At 42.9% G+C, this 16,943-nt stretch overlaps 1 protein-coding gene across 2 annotated transcripts in view; it reads left to right on the top strand.

The window, feature by feature from the left end:
* Positions 1 to 2,741: 2,741 nt before the first annotated feature.
* slc4a11.S (solute carrier family 4 member 11 S homeolog) overlaps positions 2,742 to 16,943 on the top strand; it is a 96,652-nt gene continuing 82,450 nt past the window's right edge. The window contains exon 1 of one of the 2 annotated variants that reach the window (XM_041579353.1): positions 2,742 to 3,345. In XM_041579353.1, the coding sequence (XP_041435287.1) occupies positions 3,309 to 3,345 (37 nt within the window). In that variant the 5' untranslated portion in view covers positions 2,742 to 3,308. Of the gene's footprint in view, positions 3,346 to 16,704; positions 16,888 to 16,943 lie in introns of those variants that run through there. The other variant, XM_041579354.1, reaches the window with a different exon arrangement.

The raw sequence follows: 16,943 nt of genomic DNA, 5'->3' as shown, positions 1-16,943 counted from the left end.
TACCCGGCAAATGTGCGGCACTGGTCCCTCCCACCTTCCCTGGTGCTGCAAGGAAATGTTTTTCGTACCTTTCCGGATGAATGGGCCGTGGAGTGAAAAAATTCATGAAACTGCGGAAAAAAATTGCGAAACGCCGAAATTTTCCAGAACGTTTTTACATCGCGTCAATTTTTACGATTTTTTTTCTCCCTCCAAATGCATTTAAGTCAATGGGCATTTCTTCTTATTGCGACTTTTTTTGTCCTAATGCATTAAAGTCAAAGGGCTTTTTTCTTATGGCGACTGATTTGTCCTAAAGCATTAAAGTCAATGGGCATTTTTTCTTATAGTGACTTTTTTCTCCAAATGCATAAAAGTCTATGGGCGTTTTTTCGTGGCAAAATTTTCCACTGCGAAAAAATTTGCACATTGGAAATTTGCCATGAATCCATGGCTGGCAAATAAATTCGCTTTTCACTAGTGGTAAGTTTGATTTATAGGGTACGGGTCAGGTAGTGGCTCTGGGTAGGGGGATGTGTTGGGTGGTGGGTGCTGGTCAGGTTAGAGGTCAGCGGGTTTGGGTCGGGCACAGGTCCTTTCAATTGGACCCATGCAGAACTCTACAAAATTAAAGGGGCAGTTCACCTTCACACAGGGGCGCTGCTGCCATGAGGTGAGGTGAGTTGAGAACCGCTCCTCAGGTGGCAGCAGCTCCTTGTAACCAAATTCGGTGCTCTCTGCACTATTTATGCAGCCGCCCTGGACCCATTCCTGCACAAAAAAGGTAAGTGCAGGGGAGCGATGGGGGGGGGGGTAGGATTTACAGGAGAGAGAGGCTTAGAAACACCCCTGGCTACATGTTAAATTTGTTTATGTTGTGGGATGGCTGGTTGTCAATTTTTATTTCTTTTTCTTTTTTTTCATTTTTTTTATTAATCACTTTCTTCTCCTTACTATTTCCAGCTATCAAATGGGGGTCCCGGCAGCAAAAGGACGATTGCTCTACGAGGCTTCAATTTTATTGTTATCTTTTAATTACTTATCTTTCTCTTTGACCCCTGTCCTATTCATAATCCAGTCTCTCATTCAAATCGCTGCCTGGTTGCTAGAGCAATTTGGACCCTAACAACCAGAAAACTGCTAAAAATTCCAAACTCGAGAGCTGCTAAACAAAAAAAGTTGCCAGTTGCAAATTGTATACTAGATACAACCGGCACACGGGTCCAAAATCAAGCAGGGACAAGCCCTTGCTGTGTTTATTTTCAAAGTGCAACGTTTCGGGGTAAACCCCTTTGTCATACTTAGGAGTAAGGGCCTCACTATCTAACTTGCTTGCGCTAACTATCTACGTAGCTAAAGAAGGCAAAGCCCTTTAATGTCCTTCCACAAAACAGTCTCTGTATCTTCAAGTGCTTCTTTAGGTTACTGTCCCTTTAAACAGGATACTCACTCCAAATCCTCTTTGGATGCCTTACAGTTTGTCTTCAGGTGAGTCCAGCACAGTCAGACATACAGTGAGACTAGCAGCCCCTTTGGATGCTCAGATAGGAATCTTCTGCTGGTTGTTCCTCCAGTCTGGATTCCTTTCACACTCTCTGTCTCTCCAGGCACAGTATGTGGCTTCCCTGTACCAGTAGGGTTGCCACCTGGCTGGTATTTTATAGGGATGCACCGATTTCAGGATTCGGTTCGGGATTCTGGCCTTTTTCAGCAGGATTCGAATTCGGCCAGATCCTTCTGCCTGGCCGAACCGAATTTGCATATGCAAATTAGAGGCATGGAGGGAAATGGCGTGACTTTTTGTCACAAAACAATGAAGTAAAAAATGTTTTCCCCTTCCCACCCCAAATTTGAATATGCAAATTAGGATTCGGTTCAGTAGGTTCGTGAAGGATTCGGGGGTTCGGCCGAATCCAAAATAGTGGATTCGGTGCATCCCTAGTATTTTACCGGCCTGGCCAGTAAAAATGATGGTTGATCCCAATGTTATTAATAGGGAATAAAGATAAATATATAGGAAGGTCAGTGATATGATCCCAATGTTATTAATAGGGAATAAAGATAAATATATAGGAAGGTCAGTGATCCCAATGTTATTAATAGGGAATAAAGATAAATATATAGGAAGGTCAGTGATCCCAATGTTATTAATAGGGAATAAAGATAAATATATAGGAAGGTCAGTGATCCCAATGTTATTAATAGGGAATAAAGATAAATATATAGGAAGGTCAGTGATCCCAATGTTATTAATAAGGAATAAAGATAAATATATAGGAAGGTAAGTGATCCCAATGTTATTAATAGGGAATAAAGATAAATATATAGGAAGGTCAGTGATCCCAATGTTATTAATAGGGAATAAAGATAAATATATAGGAAGGTAAGTGATCCCAATGTTATTAATAGGGAATAAAAGATAAATATATAGGAAGGTCAGTGATCCCAATGTTATTAATAGGGAATAAAAGATAAATATATTGGAAAGCCTGTATTTTTTTTCCAGAAAAGGTGGCAACACTATGTGCCAGCCTGATCCAAATGAATGCTTTTGGTGAAGCCTCTCAGCTCTATTGGCCTGCCAGCAGCTCTCTGGCCTCTCTCTCTTTCCACCGCATGGTCCTTTCTGCCAGTCTCTGTGACTTCCTCTTCCTGCCTGTCACTCACTAGCTGCTGTGCCACTTCCTGCTGCACTGAGATCACTGAACAGCTGGTTGCTAGGTAACAGCACACACACACACTGGCTCTGTGCCGGATCTGTTACAGGGAGAAGTGCAAGAGTTTTACACGAATTCCCTACAGAGTCTATAGAGAGTTTATCGCTACGGATAGCAGCAGGGACCAGTTTACAATAACTCTCAGTTAGTGGCAGAGATGAGGGAAGGGCTCGTGTATTTGGTCAGTACTAGTGACTGTAACAGACGTTTATCCTCAGACAACTCATTTCGGCAGTGTGTGGGCCGCTAATAGCCAGTGACTGATCTAATTTAACTGTGTATAGGGACAGTCCTCTCTCTCACCACAGACTCTACACTAGAAGTTTCCCAAGAGACAACAGGTGGGGCCCCAGATCCTTATACAACAGACCGGGGCCGCTTGTGTCACACACTGAGACTGAGACTCCTCGTCGGACCCTATTGAGGGCGAGAGAGAGAAACGCACAAGGACCAGGCCCCTCCCCTTATTTCTGGGGCAAAAAGAGGCGGAGCCTTAGTGCGAGACCCTCCCCCTTACTTGGCTCTTACTCTCCCGATCCTCCCGCAGCAGCAGCAGAAGAAACTTACAGACCGGCGGGGACATGGGCTGAGTCCGGCACAACTGGAACAGTAATGGCAGCGACACGCGTCTTCCACCTCCAGCCATGCGGTGAGTTATACAGGGAGGGGTCGGCCAGGGGGCGCTACAGGATTTGGGGGGTCGGCGGTTACTGGAACTCACACCCCTTCCTTTCCAGCAGCGACCCTCTCTCTCTTGGCACTTCCCCAGCAGTCGCTGACTCCCTTCCCCAGCAGTCCCTTCCCCAGCAGTCTCAAGCAGTCTCTCCCCCCAGCAGTCCCTTCCCCAGCAGTCTCAAGCAGTCCCTTCCCCAGCAGTCTCAAGCAGTCCCTTCCCCAGCAGTCTCAAGCAGTCCCTTCCCCAGCAGTCTCAAGCAGTGTCTCCCCCAGCAGTCTCTCCCCCAGCAGTCTCAAGCAGTGTCTCCCCCAGCAGTCTCTCCCCCAGCAGTCTCAAGCAGTCTCTCTCCCAGCAGTCTCTCAGGCTGATTTATAGAGCAGGAGGGCCCCAGGGAATAAACAGACACAAGTACAGCTCCTACTGGGACAACCTTATATTATGCTAATATAATACACAAAAGCCATGAATATCTTGTAAATTATATCTTTATATACAGTGAGTTCTGATGTCATCAGTTATAAACGGTGAGTTCTGATGTCATTTCTGTCACATGACTCACTGAAATGTGTGTATTATAATAAATAAAGTTCCCCAGTTGTAAAATATGAGGATATTAGAAGTTACCTCGGCGTCCCATGACCTGTATAAAAACACTCAGCCTTCGGCCTCGTACTTTTATATGGTCATGAAACTCCTCGGTAACTTATAATATCCTTATATTTAACAAGAGGGGGTACTTTATTCACTGTATTATGTTTATATCTTCCACCAGCTCTCATTGTGCTACAACTTCTAAGATCAATTTGACTGTGGGGAATGTTGGGAGTTGTAGTTTAATAGAACTGCAGATACAGGTCCTTCAGGTTGGGATTTATTTCATTATTGGGGCAGCAGTGCTAGGAACCCCTCTCCTCTGACCCCTGGGGACACACACTGTACCATGTGACTGTTGTATCATCACTGCACTTGTCTCCAACCTGTGGCCCTCCAGTGCCATTATATCTGTCCTAGGGTGCTGGGAGTTGTAGTGCAACACAATAGGGCATCTCTGTTTGTCAGGGGAGACTCATATAGTGTGTGTCTGTATGTATATATATATATATATATATATATATATATATATATATATATATATATATGTATGTGTGTGTGTGTGCAGATAATATATATGTGTGTGTGTGTGTGCAGATAATATATATGTGTGTGTGTGTGTGCAGATAATATATATGTGTGTGTGTGTGCGCAGATGTCTGTACAGCTGTAAGTGAAAGAGCAGCAGCCTATAAGCTTGAGAATATCTCCAGGGTTACTGGGAGTTACACATTCTGCACTTGTTCAATAACCAAAGGTAAGTTATGTGTTTCTGTGCAATAGACACTAGAGTGTGGAGATTGTATCATTCATTGTGTGTAGATACAGCCTGTAGTTTTGTGTAACACAACAATAACCTGCACAGGTACAGTGTTGTCTATATACAGTCTGGGGTATAGGAGGGATGTGTTGGGTCAGGCTGTATATAGAGGGTTCCCAGTATCGGGGGTGGGGTTGTTCAGGGTCAGGCTGTATATAGAGGGTAGAGAGGGTTCACAGTATTGGTGTATGATGGGAAATATGCTGCGTTAGGCAATATAGAGGGTTCCCAGTATAGGGGGCAGGCTGTATATAGAGGGTGTCTAGTCTGGGTAAAAATGGAGGCATGTGCTGGGTAGGTGACTATATAAATGCTGCATGCTGGGAGTTTTAGTGCTAAAATAGCGAGAGTACATGCACTTTTTATCTTTTATTGCCTGAAATTGCCTAATTGTGCGAGTATGTCGCTGCTTTAATATTGTGCAGATTAGGAAGTGCAGATTTGGTGCTGTTGGCCGGGCCCCAAGGAGAGCCCGATATCCGGTTCCAGATGCTGACTTCTGAAAAATCCTTCAGCACAAGCAGAACGTAAACATGTTTGTCATGTGCGAGACAGTAGAGGCGGTGCAGGCTGCAGCAGGAGGAGGTGTAGAAGTGCCAGTTGCCTGTGGGGTGCAATGAAAGGCGACTGTCACATCACTGGTTGGCCCAGTATCTAATCTTTATTATGCTCAGTTTAGCTTGGGCTGGTGGTGGGTCCAAACTCAGGAACCCAATAAGTATTAATGTCCTGGTCTGTTGAACTATATCTCCCAGCATTCACGTTTCTTTCCCTGGGTCATTATGTGGGCACTTGACACTTGGAGGGTTAATATCTAGATGTTGGCTGTCACCCCAACAATAATAGCGCCCCCCTGGTTTCTCTGCAGACTCCTGACATCACTTTGTGACTTCCAACGGTGCATGAGCCTTTATTATATCCTTTATTATATTTATATCCTTTATTATATTTACAGTATATCCTTTATATGAGGAACACCGATCCTTCTCCTAAGCCACTATGAATGTGTTCCATAACCCGTGCATTCAGCAGTGCAATATACTGCCACACCTCCTATTCACATACTATGACAATAAAAGGGAACGTCGCCTAAAAACGTTTTTTCTTTTCTTCTTTTTGTGGCATAAAGAAAGAAAATATACTTCTGAATAACTTTCCGGTGACTATTCATTCACATTTCTCTGGTGTATATGTAATTGCTTTTGAAATCAGTTTCGTTCTGACTGTTTTATATTCTCTGCACTCCTGGTTCTGACTTCTGAAACAATGTAGCAGAAGCCAAAGGGACACTGCTTCAATTGCAATGACATTTTCATGTAACTTTATTGGTAAGTTGCTAATACAGGTATGTGATCCTTTATGAACCCGTTATCCAGAAAGGCCTCCCACAAAATCCATTTTATCCAAATAATCCAAATTTTTAAAAATTATTTTTCTGTGTAATAATAAAACAGTCGCTTGTACTTGATCCCAACTAAGATATAATTAATCCTTATTGGAAGCAAAACCAGCCTATTGGATTTATTTAATGTGTATATGATTTTCTAATAGACTTAAAGGGAAACTGTCATGGGAAAAAAAAAAATTTCAAAATGAATCAGTTAATAGTGCTGCTCCAGCAGAATTCGGCACTGAAATCCATTTCTCAAAAGAGGAAACAGATTTTTTTATATTCAATTTTGAAATTTGACATGGGCCTAAACATTTTGTAAATTTCCCAGCTGCCCCAAGTCATGTGACTTGTGCTCTGATAAACTTCAATCACTCTTTACTGCTGTACTGCAAGGTGGAGTGATATCACCCCTCCCTTCCCCCCCGCATTAGCCAAACAAAAGAACAATGGGAAGGTAACCAGATAACAGCTCCCTAACACAAGATAACAGCTGCCTAAAGGTGGCCATAGACGCACAGATAATATCGTACGAAACGAATTTTCGTCCGATATTCGTTGCGTGTATGGTGGAAAAAGAGCCGACCGATATCGGCAGAAGACTTGGATATCGGTCGGCTCGTCGATCGGGCTGGACGGAAAATTTTGATCGGGTGCCTTTGAAGGGACCCAAACATCGGCCATTGTTAGTGCTGAATTGTCAGATACAGGTAGAATTCTATTGTTTCTTCCCATATATCTACCTGTATATCTGACGATTTAGCTCTACACGTGTGTATTGAAACGAACGATCTTTCTTGGAAAGATCTTTTCCAAGAAAGATCGTAATTGTTACGTCTATGGCCACCTTTAGATCTAAGTACAGCACTTAATAGTAAAAACCCATGTCCCACTGAGACACATTCAGTTACATTGAGAAGGAAAAACAGCAGCCTGCCAGAAAGCATTTCTCTCCTAAAGTGCAGGCACAAGTCACATGACCAGGGGCAGCTGGGAAATTGACAATATGTCTAGCCCCATGTCAGATTTCAAAATTGAATATAAAAAAATCTGTTTGCTCTTTTGAGAAATGGATTTCAGTGCAGAATTCTGCTGGAGCAGCACTAATAACTGATTCATTTTAAAAAAAAAATTTTTTCCCATGACAGTATCCCTTTAAGGCATGAAGATCCAAATTATGGAAAACCCCAAGTCCTGAGCATTCTGGATAACAGGTCCATAGCTGTAGTTATATTTTTCTTTACCAATGCCAGAAGCTTTTAGGCACAGTTCCCCTTTAATGATCTTGTTCCTTCCCAGTAAGTAAAGTGCTGTATGCCAGCACAGCTGATTGTGGACATGGAATGTTTATACAGAGAGTTGCTGGGTGTACAGTAGAAGTACAATACAGTAGGAAGTTATTGTGTGCCCAGAGCATTCCTTCACTGGTATTTCTGCAGCAGGTGTAATGAGTTTCCCCCAAGTCCGATACATATCCTCTCTGTGTTCCTCAAAGTATAAACTCAAGGTTCTTCTATTCTCTGCACTGGTGGGTCTGACTCCTGAAGCAATGCAGCAGAAACCAGCTACTCAACAAGACCTGGAAGGGAAGTGACTAGTATATGACTGACTAGTATATGACTGTGACTATTTGCCAGGGCAGAAGTGAAGCACTTTTTATGTCTGGAAAGTTATTATTATAATTAGTGCCGCAGTCACGGTCTGTCCTAAAGACACTCCCATTTATATCAAATCCCTATTGACTTCACCAACTGCAGGGTTGGCTCACCTGGTTGCCATGGAGACGGTCCCCTGTGCAGTTGCTGATAGGAATGACTTTGCCTAGAGCCTAGTGAAGTGTAGCCTGGATATAGAGGTTACAGGAGCACAGAACTTTTCCTTTTCTCTGTACAGGTATAGGATCCCTTATCCGGAAACCCGATATCCAGAAAGCTCCGAATTACGGAATGGCTGTCTCCCATAGACTCCATTTTATCCAAATAATCCAAATTTTAAAAAAATGATTTCCTTTTTCTGTGTAATAATAAAACAGTAGCTTGTACTTGATCCCAACTAAGATATAGTTAATCCTTATTGGAGGCAAAACCAGCCTACCTATTGGGTTTATTTAATGTTTAAATGAATTTCTAATAGACATAAGGCATGAAGACCCAAATTACGGAAAGATCCATTATCTGGAAAACCCCAGGTCCAGAGCATTCATGATAACAGGTCCTATACCTGTATTTATATTTATACGTATGAGTAGGAGCTGCCATGTTGCATCCCTCAGTATAAGGGTATAATTTGTTTTTTGCCCAGAACATTCCTTTTCTGTATATAAGTGGGAGGTGCCATAACTGGCCCTTGAGCAATGAAAATTCAGTGGCTGATCTGTTTCCTTTGCTTCTGCTTTTAGTAAAAACTCTGCTCTTGGCCGAAATAGGGAAGTGGTTGCCCTTGGTGCTGAGCCAGGAACGTGACTTCTCACATCTAAATAAGTCATTTCCTAATGACCCCCATTCCTTCTAGAGCAGAAGTGATTCAGACCCTCCGCCTTGGCCATAAATCATGTTTGTTTGTTGCACAGACACAATGTAACAGAAAGTGTGATCTGTAGTGTGGTGTTACGCTGTTCTGCCTTACCATTGGCTGCTTTCTAGGAGTCTGTACAATTTATGTGCCGTGATTGGTTGTGTCTGATCTGTTTCTCTGAGCAAATATGGCTGCCCCCTTTCCTAGAGCTGGTTTTTGTACAGACCGCAGAATAAACTGTAAAAAGGCTGCTAACTGGGGTCGGTGACTTGTACAGCTGTATGGGAAGGCAGGGCACCAACTTATTCTCATCTTTTTTAATCTAAATTTTAATTCATTTTTATAAATCGGGGATGGATCGGTGCGTTGGGCTGTGCAGAAGGTGGAGTTAGTAAGGATGGAGAAGTCATACATAGAATCGGCTCACAAAGCTGTGAATTCTCAGGCAGCACAAGGGTTGTCTCTGCTAAGTCTGCTTTCCATCATCCTGAGCCCACTGAGCATGCTGGGTACTGTGGCTGTAGAACCATAAATTGTAGCCGACACCTGCTTAAACAGAGCACCTATTCATAAAGCCCGGCATCCTAATAAAGGGGTCTCTCTCTTCCCCCAAATGCAAATCCTCTGTGACTGTTGCTATGATAAATCGGTCCATTGAGCTGCGCCCGAGCCCTGCGCCACAAAACCCACATTCCATGTCTGTCTGGGCGCCAATAAATTGGCACAAGGGGGGGCACTTTCTCTTCCATAGGGCTGGCAGCATCTTCCCATTTGTTTCACATTAAAGCATAGTGGCTTCATGATATTGTGCAGATACTTCTTGTCCTGGATACTTACACCAAATGCTACAGTATGGATAGAACGGAAGCTACCATATTGCTTCTATATACAGGTATTGGGTATACTGCTGCCAAACAGACGTATATTGTGCGATGGAGCCGCGCAGGGTCAGTATGGAGAGTTTGGGGTGAGGCCACAGACTGTGCCACATTCTTTCTCTGTTTATTTGTATTCAGGTGACACTCAACTCTAACTTCCAAACGGCTCCTTTAAAGGGGTGGTTCACCTTCATGGTAACTTTAAGTATGTTATAGAATGACCAATTCTACTTCTTCTGACTCTTTCCAGTTTTCAAATGGGGGTCCCTGACCCCATCTATTCAGGCCCTCTCCTGTTTATATCCCAGTCGCTTACTCCAATTTGTGCATGGTTGCTAGGTTAATTTGGACCCTAGCAACCCAATTGCTGAAATTGCAAACTGGACAGCTGCTTAATAAAAAGCTAAATTACTCTAAAACCACAGATGATAAAAAAAGAACCAATTGCGAATGGTCTCAGAATATCACTCCCTACATCATACTAACTGTTAATTTAAAGGTCAACAACCCCGTTAAAGATCTGTCTTTTTTTATCCCTTTAAAGGAATCTGCTGATGAAGTGAGAACTGTATAAACAGCCCCGTCTTAGATCGTGGTTGGATGTTAGTGATGGGGCGGCGCCAGCATTTCCAGCAAGGAAACCCCTGCACTGCTCTATATATACTTTAGAAAGAGAAAATGTTCAGAGAATGTTATTTGTGGTACTGGCACTTGTGGGTGGGAAGGGCATTCTGTGGCTCGTATTGTTTCCCATCCTGGTGCTGTCTGTCCCTTTGCATTTCTACACTTACACTGCCCACAACCTACCTATGCCCTTGTGTTAATGTATAGAATACATTTTTCTGGTGCCCTTTGAATACAGTGAAAGTATCTGCTTGAAATGAATATTTTCAATATTTATACCCCAAGAAATGAGTGAAAAAATACCAAAGTGATTAGGGTTGCACCTGGCGAAAAGTTGAGCTTTTCCCCTACTCCCAGGTTGAGCCGCATCACCTTCCGGCCCAGACTCCGTAGCACTGGTCACTGAGCTGGAGCATGTGCAGAGGGGTTGGAAGTTTAAAGGAACAATTCAATATAAAAATAAAAACTGGGTAAATAGGCTGTGCAAAATAAAAAAATGTATCTAATATAGTTAGTTAGGCAAAAATGCAATGTATAAAGGCTGGAGTGAGTGGATGTGTAACATAATAGCCAGAACACTACTTCCTGCTTTTCAGCTCTCTTTTCTTTCCACAGCCTACCTATTTACCCAGTTTTTATTTTAATACTGAACTGTTCCTTTAAAATAGAAAAAGTGTGGGTTAGTTCCCCTTAAAATGTAAATTAAGCTTCTTTAATGTATGGGGCTATTGGTCCTGTACTATACCCATAATATTGATTTATAGTTTTGTTTCTAGTTGGCCTGTAAGAGATATTAGGTGCATTGGCCCTATCCCTCCTATCACAGATGCACATCTTTTATTTAATATGTCGGGTTTACTTTCCCTTTAAATGTTTGCCCAGACTTGGCTGTCCCTAGGTTGTCCCCTCCAGCAGTGAGTGGGTACAGAAATGTCAGTGTTCCTGCAGTGTAATTGTGCTTTATTACAGTGCCAGGGGATACGGACAATTTGTCTCATTATTGTACCCACCTATGGATGGCACACACGGGCATTTTAGGTGACAATCACTGCAGTTAGTGGCAATTTTTGGGTGCTGTTATGATGCATTTTAGCATGGCAAGAAGAAATGAGGTGGGCCGCATGCCTGAAGTCCCTAAATTAAAAGGCAGGTTAATTTGCATTCAGATAAGAGAATGACAGGGATTTGCCTACACAAATAAGGTTGAACAACAACTCCCAGCAGGGAGGACGTCAAGCTGTTACCTCTTTATCCAGAATACTCGGGACCTGGGACTTTCCAGATAACGGATCTTTCTGTAATTTAGATCTTCATACTAGTGATGTGCTGGTCGAGAAAACCTCGACCTGCACCCGACCCTAATCGTGTGTGCTCCCCTCTTTATATACCCACGCCTGTCCCACTGTGACATCACGAAAGGTGGGAGAAGAGGCATGCGCCAGTATATAGTGTGGCCGATGTGGGGCAATAAGAGTCCTGCAGCGGGTCGGGTACCCGTGGGTTTCCTGTAAAATCCTGCAGGTTGCGGGTAGATGTTCCGGGTGTGGGTATAGACGTAGGTCGACGGTTCTGCGGGGCCGCGGCTCTTCTCCATAGCGATTTCTAATCATTTGTTCTGATCACACCTACTTCCGATGATGTCACTTCTGGTTTACAATGACAGCACTTCCTGATTCTTGATGGCCGCAAGTCCGGGTTGTGGATAAGGTACTTGCGGGTCGGTTAGCGGGTCCAAGCAGGTAAGTATGCGGGTTGCGGGTCGGGTATGGGTTCCAAAAAATGGACCCACGCAGGATTTCTGTTCCAAACCCACGCAAGGGCTGGCCTGCACATCACTACTTCAAACTTTGTCTACTAGAAAATCATGTTAACATTGAATAAACCCAATAGGCTGGTTCTGCTTCCAATTAGGATGAAGGAAACTATTTTTAAAAATTTGGATTGTTTAGATACAATGGAGTCTTTGGGAGACGGCCTTTCTGTAATGTGCAGCTTTCTAGATAACGGGTTTCCAGATAACGTATCCCATACCTGTCCTGCCGTCTTGCTCTTTCATTTGCTTATGGTAAGCTTCTGTTGGCAGAGAGAGCATGCTGGGAATTGTAGTCCACTTGAGCTGTAAAAATTCCGTTGCCTTCCTGTAGTCGAGTTGATGGAAGGGCCAAGCTGTGGGCTCGGTTGACCTGTTTCTCACATAATAACAATGCGGCTCTCAACTGGTGCTGGCAGACAGCCCGTATTTTTGTAAACTCAGGTAAATTGAGCATAGAATGAAGTTTATCTTTCAGCGTGTGATGTAACAACACAAATATGTCTGCTTAGGATAATCTGATAATAAGGAATACCGTGCCAATTTCTTAAAGGGACACTCCCTTTCTTAAAGGGGTTCTGTTTTTTTTTTCAAAATGTATCAGTTAATAGTGCTGCCCCAGCAGACTTCTGCACTGAAATCCATTTCTCAAAAGCGCAAAACATTTTGTTTCATTTTTTATTTTGAAATCTGACATGGGGTCACACATATTGTCAGTTTCCCAGGTGCTCACAGTCATGTGACACTGATAAACTTCAGTCACTCTTTACCGCTGTACTGAGTGATCTCCTCCTCCCTATTTGCATTGTAACTGTATAATTTAGAAGTAAAAACTTCACCATAAAAATCATGAAGGTGTGACTTTAAAATGTTTATAGAATCCTTGTAATAAAAAAGCCAGGCCCCTAGCCCCTTCTGCATTCTCCACCAAACACAGAAAAAGGCTCACCAAATCGGTGGCTCTATGATGTAGTTGTTTGTGCCTTGGGTTGCCAATCAAATCACAAAAGGAGCCTATGCAGTCCTTGCCCAATAGGGGTTTTCAGCTTGTTTGTACAAGCCTCAATCAGTAATTAAGTTCACTAAGGTCCTGATTGGCCAAGTTGACAGCCAGAGTTGGAGAAGATATGACTCCTTTGGCTCTGCTTTAAATCTGAGTTCAAACTTCAATGTAATTTTAGCATATGGGGAATAATATGACTGCTGAGAGGATTGCTTTTATTGTGTCTGCAGCCTTTGCAGCAGTGCCACATTCTGAGGATTTTCTCAGTGCTTTAACAGTATGCGCCACCTAGTGGCATCAAGCAGAATCTGTCATTTACTGGCTGAGATTGTAGGGCTCATTTATAAACACAGGGCAGGTTTGCACATGGGCAGTAACCCTTGGCAAGCAATCCATGATTGGCCTTTTTTTCAGCCAGCTGCAGACTGAGCAGTAAAAATAAAAATGTGATTGGTTGCCATAGGTTGCTGCTCAGGGGCAAATGGGCAAGGAGACCCTGACATCACTTTTATTTTATTGTTTCCCTTGTCTCGCCTGTACAATCTGTCTGCAGGCTGTGAGTATCGGTGGCCTCTGATTGGGAAATACACGTGTGATATTATTCATCACACAATCAGCATTTGCCTCCGACTGAGACAGAAGGCCATGAACTGGGATATTTATTGTTACACTTTACTGCAATTGATTCCAATTCTCTCTGAGACCCAATGACAAGGAGAGTTTTGTGCTGCAGGGCTATTGTTTTGTATACAAGCCCTCGGAATCTCTGCCTGGAGGCTGATCCCTGTCTCTGCTTCTCTATTGGAACAGGGCACACGCTCAAACACACGAGACTGACATCAGAAAATAACCTTTTTTATTATCTATCATAACCTTGCCTGTAAAAGCTACTTATAACTTTGCCATAAAGTATTGGCAAAATGATTTTACATTACCCGTCTAATGTCCCATGTTCCTGTATGAGGGGGCTGCCATATTTGTGCAGCAGGAGTCTTAGCATTAGAAACTCTAACTGACAGACTGAGATGGGACAGTCAGGTTGGCAAAACTGCCAGGTTTAGGAACCTCAAGTGTCAATTACTTACAAAAGCAGAATTATCCGCAAAAAACAATCAACATGAACTTTTGATGTAGATTAATATTTTGAAAAGAACATTTTTGGTTTCAGTGTCACTTTAAGGATGAGAAGTTTCACTTTATATAGTGAGCAGAATTCCGCATTCAGTCATGCCTGGGTGATCTTGCTTTGGCGCTTCCGGACTGTATTGCCTCTAAAATAGAAATTCATCCAAAAACCAGGATGAAATCATTACATATTTTCAATAAATGGTGTGTGTGCGTTAAATTTCTATCCAGAGCTGTGTGTCCCTCATTGGTGCTTAGGATTAGTTTTTTCCTTCATTATGCAAAAAATGTATTCTTTTTGGGTATAGTTCCCCTTTAAGGATGGTAAGGGGCAACAGGTGGCATTAATCGGGCGCACGGCCGAGGGTAGATGTGGGTTTGGGGCTCTATTTACAGGAATGTGGCCGTTAATCCTGCATTAGCTCATTGTAGGCACAGCTCGTTTTCCTAATTATGTCTATAAATAGCACCTTCGTCTAATTACACTGGGGCTGGACGCTCTCCTCTCTCAATTTCCTGGCGTGCAAGGGGTTAATGCCGCTGTTAAGGGGACTTCGATTTCATTATGAGTCGCTGTTGAGTGCAATGTCTTGTGTCTCCCGTCACATTGAGATTTGCAACTCCCGATATCCCAGCAGTGATTGGATCTGTATCAGCTCTGGTGCAATTAACCGGTTAAAGCTTTTCTTGGGAATATTCTGCGTTTGTAACCGGTTGGAATTGTGTTTGATTGATTTGCTTAACTACAATGAGGCAGTCCAACTAGTTGTTCGCATAAGTAGTAAGTCACTGTGCTTTTAATATGAACTTTGGTTGCTAGGGTCACTGACCCTATCATTTTAAAATTCAATTTTAGGTTGCTAAGGGGCAGTTGACAACTATTATGATGCAAAACCCAGATAAGGGATCCAAAGCAAATCTGTTGCTGGAAAGACAAGGATCAGGTGAGCGCCCTCAAGTGGTCTCTTTTATATGCCCCCCTGATGGCCATAAGCTTCTCTGCCAAAGCAACCCCCCCAAGCTGCATTTGATCTCTTGTATAATCCAAGCAAGATTTACACAATTTTTCATGACTGTTTTGCCACTGGAGGGTGCTCGTGACCTGCTGTTTTCTGGATAATGGGTCTTTCTGTAATGTGGATCTTCATACCTCAAGTCTACTAGAAAATCATATAAATATTAAATAAAGCCAATAGGCTGGTTTTGCTTCCAATAAGGATTAATTAAATCTTAGTTGGGATCAAGTACAACCTACTGTTTTATTTTTACACAGAAAAAGGAAATCGTTTTTAAAAATGTGGATTATTTAGATAAAATGGAGTCTGTGTGAGACGGCCTTTCTGTAATTCGGAGCTTTATGTAATTCAGATAATGGTTTCCATGCATGTACTTTTGCTGGAGCTACCCTATTGTTTCCCGTATAAAGCCTATGTGTCTAGGGTGGGTGCACCCTGCCTTTTAAATAGAGAAATGCAATTCGTATTTTCGGTGCAATAGCATAAAATCTGTGCTTGTGTTTATACGTTAACCTTTCGGTGCTGCCATGCTGGAGTTGGTACAGATGCTATAACAGGTATGGGACCTGTTATACAGAATGCTTGGGACCTGGAGTATTCCGGATAACTGATCTTTCCATAATTTGGATCTTCATACCTTAAGTCTACTAGAAAATCATATAAACATGAAATAAAGCCAATAGGCTGGTTTTGCCTCCAATAAGGATTAATTATATCTTAGTTGGGATCAAATACAAGATACTGTTTTATTATTACAGAGAAAAAGGAAATAATGTAAAAAAAAATTGGATTATTTGGATAAAATGGAATCTATGGCAGATGGCCTTTCCGTACTTCTGAGCTTTCTGGATAAGGGGTTTCCAGACAACAGTTCCCATGCCTGTACTTTGGCGGGAGCTACCCTATTGTTTCCCGTATGAAGCTTATGTGTTTTGGGTGGGTGCACCCTGCCTTTTATTTAGAGAAATGCAATTGGTCTGGTAGGTGCAAGAGCATGCAATCGATGTGCTTGTGTTAATACGTGAGCCCTTTGGGTACAGCTGCTATTATTTGGTACAACTGTGTGGAACATGAATATGATTATTTGGGCCCTGGGGGCGCTGTTGCATTATCTCCTGTGGGAATATGGCAGCCGGCTTGTCCCATAGAATAACAAGGCTCTTTGTAGTCCGTGTACGAGTGATACAAATAATAAATACCTGATATAGAAACATTGTCTCTGTTGACAACCCATCCTGTGTGTCCCCTCTCTCTGTTTCATTGTGTCTGCTCATCTCCGCTGCTTTGTATCCGTATAATCCAGACAAAATCCGCACTGTGCCGAGTCATTTCCATTACTCCGCTCATATTGCCTATTCCCTTTCCTATTAACCCACGGGACGACGCAGCAGCTGTTGGAATGTGACCTTCCCTGAATTCTTGGCTCGCAGCATCTCCGTTGCTTTCTCCCCCCGGCTCTTGGCTTTTTACTGTCCTGGTCATTCTGGTCTTGCTGGGAGCCGCCGTCACTTTAACAGTGTGACACAGTGTGACTCCACCTCTCTGCACTGCACACCAATAGTGCGCCACTATAAGATCGTCAGCCTTTGCTACAGCATGACTTCTACACACCAGGGTCCAGCCACCTCTGTGGCCCCGTAATATCGCGGGCACCTCAATTCAGAGGCAACCCCTCTCTTCTGACTCTGTATACTCTGTATCCTCTTCTGTGCATTTATGTTTTTGGTTTTCCCTCGGCTGCTGGGTGAGTAACCCCCTTTATTTTGTTTTAATTTGCTTTATTCTCCATAATCTGTGCCG

The sequence above is a fragment of the Xenopus laevis genome, chromosome 1S (assembly GCF_017654675.1).
Source record: "Xenopus laevis strain J_2021 chromosome 1S, Xenopus_laevis_v10.1, whole genome shotgun sequence".
Classification (NCBI taxonomy): Eukaryota; Metazoa; Chordata; class Amphibia; order Anura; family Pipidae; genus Xenopus; species Xenopus laevis.
The sequence above is the reverse complement of the archived record's forward strand: the minus strand, read 5'-3'. Positions and strand labels throughout refer to the sequence as shown.